At 47.9% G+C, this 3824-nt stretch overlaps 1 protein-coding gene across 1 annotated transcript in view; it reads right to left on the bottom strand.

Annotated features, from left to right (window-relative positions):
- Positions 1-70: 70 nt before the first annotated feature.
- The window catches only part of Borcs7 (BLOC-1 related complex subunit 7), a 15294-nt gene continuing 11540 nt past the window's right edge, over positions 71-3824 (bottom strand). Inside the window, exons 2-5 of the mRNA XM_028775978.1 lie at positions 2394-2456; positions 2216-2259; positions 1088-1108; positions 71-375 (exon numbers count right to left, since the gene is read on the bottom strand). Coding sequence (XP_028631811.1) covers positions 324-375; positions 1088-1108; positions 2216-2259; positions 2394-2456 — 180 coding nt within the window. The 3' untranslated portion in view covers positions 71-323. The remainder of the gene's footprint in view (positions 376-1087; positions 1109-2215; positions 2260-2393; positions 2457-3824) is intronic.

Raw genomic sequence — 3824 nt, 5'->3', positions numbered from 1 at the left:
GAGAGAGAGAGAGAGAGAGAGAGAGAGAGAGAGAGAGAATCAATGTACATAGGATCACAGACAATACAGCTTTTAACAAGCTAAGGTATCTTTCTTTTTTTTAGTGCTAATGATTCAACCTATAAAACAACTTGAAGATGAATTAATCCATTTTAAGATCTGCTTCCATGTTCAGTCACTTGGCTTCTTCTTTTCACAAGTCTTTTCTGGACGATTTTTTTTTTTTTTTGGAGATGAAAATAAAAACCAAGGCCACAGCCTGATGGTTGTGTAGGATACATTCTCCTCCGCATCAGGCAAAGAAGTCAACTACTGTTGACACGCTACTTGAGCAAATGACTCAACTGGTCCTGCAGGTCAGGCGACTGTTCAACACTGGAAAGCAAAACACAGAGGGGCTGTCTGAGGAGCAGGAAAAGACATTTCTCTGTATGACTATCCTTTAATGCATCAGTCTTCTCACACCTAAGTCAGAATTTACCTCGGTCCAAGTGTTTAAACTCAGAGTCAGGCACTGCAGCCCAACTGTTAACCTGTTACTCAGGAGCTGAGGAGGAGGGAGGATCATTTGGACCCAAGAGTTGGAGGTCACTGTGGAAACACAGTCCGATTCCATCTCAAGGTTGGGGGAAAGTAAACCGTGAAGAAGGTCTGTGCAGGTGGGCATGGGGCACACCTGTAACCCACCACTCAGGAAGAGGAGGCGGGATTGTGAGTTTCTGGTTAGCCTGGGCTACACAGTGAGAGACCTTACATTAAAAAGAAAAAGGCTTAGAAAAACTTCACACTATTATGAAAATGAGACCATTTAGTGACGTTAATATGTCTGCTCTATTGAATGTCACCATTATAAGCAAACATGTCTATTCCTAAGGGCGGCCTCTATGCTCTGTAACTCCTAGAAGTCAGTCAGTGCAGTTCTGGCAAACTCTTAAAATACACGGTGTTCTTTACGTTGTAAACAGGCAGGCTGTCCTGAGCATGATCATTTAAAGATACAGCAACCACTTTTTCACTGATCCTGGGCACAGCAGTCACTCCCAGCATGCTTCAGTCGGCCCCACCCACCATTTCTGAGGTCACTTACTTCTTCTGAATAGCTTCTTGCCTAAATCAGGAAGGGAAAGAAGGAAAGAAACAGGGAGAAGTTACCATCAACAGATCACACAGGCAGAACGAATACACAAGGCTTATATTTAGTGTAAGTATGCGGGGCCAAAGAGCCACATATTCAGTATGTACACACCTAAAACACAGCCTCAACATTAGCTATCAGGATTTGAACTCTCAGCCATACAATCCCGATAGGTAGGCAAGCATCTTATCGACTACAGAAAATATAAGACAAGAAAAAATACAATAAAAGGCAAATTCAACTATGGTTTTCTTTGAAACGACAGTGAAGGCACTGTGTATTTCAAGATCTGAATGATTTCTATGTTGCTGATGCTGTGTTATATGCAGGACGCCAGCTACCACCCCACTCTGTTCTCCGGGACAGGAACAACACCAGCACGGAGTGGACAGACACTGGTTAAGTGTTTCCCAGGTGCCCCTCAGTGGCAACACGGTCCTGGCAGGCCCTGCTCCTATGCCTTCTTCCCTTGTAGAGCCCCGAGTTAACACAGGGAGGTTCAAAAAAGTGGCCCCAGCTCCCACTCTCTGGCATCCCAACTTCCCTTGAAACCTCAGGTGCCTTTCCCCAGAGACTGCATCCTTCATCAACCCTACCCACCTCCATCCCCTCCCACCTCTATCTCCACCTACCTCCATTCCCTTCCCCCTTTATCCCCCCCCCCCTCTATCCCCCCCCCCTCCATCCCCTCTCACCTCCATCTCCACCTACCTCCATCCTCCTCCCCCTCCATCCTCCACCCTGTCCATCTCCCTCCCCCTCCATCCCCTCCCCCTCCAGCTCCCTCCCTCTTCATCCCCTCCCCCTCCATTTCCCTTCTCCTTCATCCCCTTCATCCCCTCCATCTCCCTCCCCCTCCATCCCCTCTCACCTCCATCTCCACCTCCCACTCCATCCCCTTCCCCCTCTATTCCCTCCCCCTCCCCTCCATCCCCCTCCCCCTCCATCCCCCTCCCCCTCCATCCTCCTCCCTCTCCATCCCCCTCCCACTTCCATAGGAAGGTGTGCTAAAGCACAAAAGAAAGGAGTAGGCTAAGGATGAGGATGCTGCAGTGGTGGCTGCTGGTAGTGCATACTCACTGGTACTGAAGGTGTGTTGTTATTATTGCCATCTTCCTTAAACTCTGCACAACAGAGAGAGAGAAACAGAATAGTCCACTTCCCTGTGGTCATACAAAGTGCACACACACACACACACAGACACACACACACAGACATACACACACACATGCCATGACGCAACGCAAATGGTTCTTACATCTTCTGAGTGCAAGATGGCATCTTCCTGTAGTACCATATTTCGAGCCGCCTGCCCCAGCAGCTAGAAAACAAAAATAAAACAGTACTGATCAAAACTCCCACCTCTGAGACTGGCCCTGTAATGCAGGCCTATAGTACCAGATGCTAGGGTACTTGAACAGGGTCGCCAGTTCAAGGCCTGCCTGGACTACATGGTAAGGATGGCTAATTTAGTGAGACCCTGTCTCAAAATAAGAAAATACAGAAAGGGATGGTGATTTAGCCTGGCAGGTCTGGTTCACTCCCCAGGTCCTAGAGAGAAAACCTGTCTCACTGGCATGGTGACAGTTCTGACACAGCTGTGCTCCACACCGGCACCCTCCTGAAGAACCAGGGCTCCAAGCTCTGTTGGAGACAGCTCTGATAAACACATCCTGTTCATGAGGTACCAGAAGTCTGTGAAATTGCTTTGGCTGGACCACTAACTTCTGACTCTTTAAAAAAAAACTTGGGGGAGCTGGAGCAATGGCTCAGTACCTAAGAGCACTGGCTGCTCTTGAAGAGGACAACAGCTTCAGTTCCCAGCATCCACATGGTATATATCACAACCATCCATAACTCTAGTTACAAGGGAGCCGATGCCTCGTCTGACCTCTGCAAATGCCAGGCACACACATGGTGCACATAGATACACAGAGACAAAACACTCATACACATAAAGTTATATAATTATAAAAACAAAATTAGACTTGGGCTGAGGTAGTTTAGTTGTTACACTGCTTGCCTAGGGTGCAGGAGATCCTGGGTTTAATACCCAACACTGCACAAACCACGCATGGTGGCACATGCCTATAATCCCAGCACGTTAGAGTAGAAGCAGAAGGATCATACATTTAATGTCATCTCCAGCTACACAGTGAACTCTGTGCTACCTTAGGCTGCACAAGATGCTGTTCTAAAGAGAAAGGGAAAAAAAAGCAGACTTAAGAGTTTGGGGGTGACTCAGACAGTGGTGGTGCATGACTTTAGTCCCAGCACTGGGGAGACAGAGGCAGGCAGATCTCTGAGTTTGAGGCCAGCCTGGTCTACAGAGTGAGTCCTGGACAGTCAGAGCTATATGGAGAAACTTTATTGGGGGGGGGGGAGAATGAGAATCTAAAGGTTCAATGAGAGGAAAGAGGAAGATAAAAAGGCAAGAGAAGAAGCTCAAGGACTGGGGGTGTATTGAGTGGTGAGTGACTGTCTGGTGTGACATGACAAGGCCCTGAGTTTGATCCTAAATACAAAAGAAAGGAGAAAAGAGAGGAGAAAAGAGGAGGAGGAAGAGGAGGAGGAGGGAGAGGAGGAAAAAGAGGAGATGAAGGAAGAGGAGGAGAGGAGGGAGAGGAAGAAGAGGAAGATGAGAAGGAGGAAGAAGAGGAGAAGGAGAAAAGGAGGGAGAGAAGGAGGA

This window comes from Grammomys surdaster, unplaced genomic scaffold (assembly GCF_004785775.1).
Source record: "Grammomys surdaster isolate TR1022 unplaced genomic scaffold, NIH_TR_1.0 66, whole genome shotgun sequence".
Taxonomy (NCBI): domain Eukaryota; kingdom Metazoa; phylum Chordata; class Mammalia; order Rodentia; family Muridae; genus Grammomys; species Grammomys surdaster.
The sequence above is the reverse complement of the archived record's forward strand: the minus strand, read 5'-3'. Positions and strand labels throughout refer to the sequence as shown.